Raw genomic sequence first — 3065 nt, 5'->3', positions numbered from 1 at the left:
TCTCAGTGTGAAATTTGACCATTCGGCAAGTCTCCGTCTGGATTTCGTACATAAATCAAAATTTCAAAATTTCCAGTCTCTCTGGCCTAAATCTTGGCTGCTGCACTGAATCAACAAGCATGGCATCTGGAATCAATTTGAGCCGCGAGTGCCAGCAAGTGTTCGAGCAGATCCGGAAGCTGAAGCAGCACCGCTACGCTGTCTTCGTCATCCAGGACGAGCGGGAGATCAAGGTGGAGGCGCTGGGAGTTAGGGAGGCGAACTACGACGATTTCCTGACGCATCTGCAATGGGCCGGACCAAATCAGTGCCGCTTCGCCGTCTACGACTATGCGTACCAGCACCAGTGCCAGGGCACGATGTCCACTTGTCTGAAGGAAAAGCTGATCCTGATGCTCTGGTGTCCCACGCTGGCCAGGATCAAGGACAAGATGCTCTACTCCAGCACATTTGCGGTGCTCAAGCGGGAGTTCCCTGGCGTCCAGAAGTGCATCCAGGCCACCGAACCAGAGGAGGCTTGCCGCAATGCTGTCGAGGAGCAGCTGCGCTCCTTGGACAGGGAGTAGTCCTGCTGCTCCTGCAACTTCTGCTCCTCCTACTCATTTTTGAAATATAGTACGGCTCATTCAGTCGGCAGTCGATTTAAATTGCCTTTTGGTGTCGGGTTTTCTTTTTTGTGGCGCCTCCAGTGTCCACCATGTCCATGTCCACATCCTCATCCTCATCCACGGCCCGCTCTCGTGTTTCGTTGCCAGGCGCCCCGATTTAATTTGATTTCTCCCGGCATCTAATGAGCCCATTTGGCATATGGATGCCTCTTGAAGCTTGCCACGGGTATCAGCTATAATTTGTTTTGTCCCCAGCTTCCTTCATCGCTCATTATCCGGAGAACGCGCGACTAAAAATACTTTCGCCCGAGTTGCGCGGCTGGTTGGCGAGGGCAAAGTTTTGGCATTCAGACTTTTTTATCTCATCCATAAATCACGGCCAAGTTGAAAAACGCCCCCCATTCCGGCCCCGCGGCTTTCCATATCATTTGGCAAAAGTCTGCGAATTAATCAAATTGACGAGGAGCACGTCACCAATCTCAATTGCTACACTTCAAACAGGATTCTGAATTGAATGTGCTGCTATTCGCGTATTGATTCGCTTATTTCAATTGGAATAGCGAATAACCCATTATGCGAGTTTTCATCTTTCGATCTCCCGCTATCATCGTGTTCATTGCCAGCAGGACATCGTCCTTGCAGTGATGCCCAAGAAAATTAGATGCTTTTCCCAATTATATAGTAATGGTACTAATATATCTATTCAGTACTTAGAATTGAGCTTATGCAAATATGAAAATGTAATTTCATAACAAGAAAAGTACGGGATATGTATTAGTTGTTTAGAAAAATAGATGCCCAGCTATTCTTATCACTTAATTTAACTTGAACATTTCTTTATGGACTGCCAAGGAATCTATCTGAGCCATTTAACAAGTTTATGGTTCGTAATTATGTAAATTCAACTAGGATATTTGGGATACACACAGAGGTTTCTTTTTCGGCAAGGACACCCCATTGGAGGCAGCAAAAAGGACGAATGGGCAGCACTTGGCTGGTAATTCTATCGGCGTGCCCAAACTGTCGTTGGTGACGCTACGAATATCCGTCATATGCCTGGGAAACGAAATGTAAAGAAGGAGCTGATACCACTTGGCAGACGAGGTGGTTACGGGGGCGGGGTGATGGGAGGGACATTGACAAGGACGAAAACAAGGATGTCGCTGGAAGAGGAAAATGTGGGCAGCGCTGGGGGAAACAAGGAAAATCGAGACGAAGCAAAAGTTTTCCAAATGAAGCGAGTGAAACGCAAACAGAAAGATAAAAAAACGAGAAACCTCAAAGAGATGCAGTCATAAATTTGCCACCTCCCACCTCCTTTTGGCCACAACAAATGTGGCAAAATCAAAGCAAAGCGAAGCGAGGCGAAAGGAGGCAAAATAGAATGGCGAAAAAACAGGGCTAAAGCGGAACTGGTAACCAAGAACCCGGGGAAATCCACGCAAATCTAGTGGAAAATTAAAATTTTTGCCAATTTATGCGAACGTCAAAAGGCGAAGCCGTTAAGAAGTGACAGCAGAGGGCAGACATCGTGTCTCCGTTTCGAAACTGGCTAAAACCCTTTTGATTTTTGGCCAACGAATTCGCGGCGAACCACGCACGCCCCGAGCGGAAATGAGTTTACCTTTTGGATTTTGGGCCGGGCCAAAAATGGGAAATGAAGCTTTTCGGCCGAGACCTGCATGCAAATGCATCTCCACCTCCATCTCCACCACCTCCACCTGGTTTAGCTGCCCTTAAATTCACCGACTAATAGCCACTTTTGCAGCTCCCATCTGTAGACCGCCAAAAAAAGAAAAGTCCACTTAAGTTCAGCACTTTTTCCACCTTGACTCCCGGCTAATCCGATGGAGTTCTTGGAACACCACACCCCGACCACCATTTAGGATTCTATCCCCTTCCTCCAAAGTTGCGTGCATAGAAGCGAGTGTGCAGCATCCTGTCGGGAATGTACGTAATTATCCATTGAATGCCAGATCACGACGACGACGACGATTTAACTCTTAATGCGTTTGTCAATGGCCAAAACTTTTCCGTTTCTCGATTTTCTTTACAATTTCCCGCCCCGCGAAAGCAGTTATTTCGTCATTTCGCCCATTCCTCGACGGCTAAGCGGCTTAGATGCGGGCCAAATCCGAGACAGATGTCCTTGCTGAAAGTCGCGCATTTCCATGCCCCACTTTCAGTTTCGCTTGCACCACTTCACCCGCCGTGTTCCATTTAATTATGCTTGTTGTGCTAATGAAATTGAATTTGTTAAGCCAAGTCGATGTTTGCTGTCAAACTTTCCTCTGCCCAGTCATCGCTGGCCAACTTACAAGGCTATTTAGTCATTAATGGCTATTTCCTCATCCGTGACTTGGGAACGGAATATACATATACTCGCAGGGAAAATGGTACGGTTGAACGCTTTAATGGCCAGGTTCTTGGCTCAAAACTTGGAACTGAACTGCTCCG

At 47.2% G+C, this 3065-nt stretch overlaps 1 protein-coding gene across 1 annotated transcript; it reads left to right on the top strand.

Annotated features, from left to right (window-relative positions):
* LOC27206337 (cofilin/actin-depolymerizing factor homolog) lies at positions 1–641 on the top strand. The gene has a single exon (XM_016172384.3). It carries the CDS (start codon positions 120–122, stop codon positions 564–566), a length of 447 nt encoding a protein of 148 aa, XP_016022765.1. The 5' UTR covers positions 1–119; the 3' UTR covers positions 567–641.
* The last annotated feature ends 2424 nt before the right edge of the window (positions 642–3065 follow it).

This window comes from Drosophila simulans, chromosome X, assembly GCF_016746395.2.
Source record: "Drosophila simulans strain w501 chromosome X, Prin_Dsim_3.1, whole genome shotgun sequence".
NCBI lineage: Eukaryota > Metazoa > Arthropoda > Insecta > Diptera > Drosophilidae > Drosophila > Drosophila simulans.
This window is presented reverse-complemented; position numbering and strand designations above follow the sequence as displayed.

Bases quoted from the DNA above. Each gene is read 5' to 3' on its own strand.
- LOC27206337 (XM_016172384.3), top strand. From the start codon at position 120: ATGGCATCTGGAATCAATTTGAGCCGCGAGTGCCAGCAAGTGTTCGAG.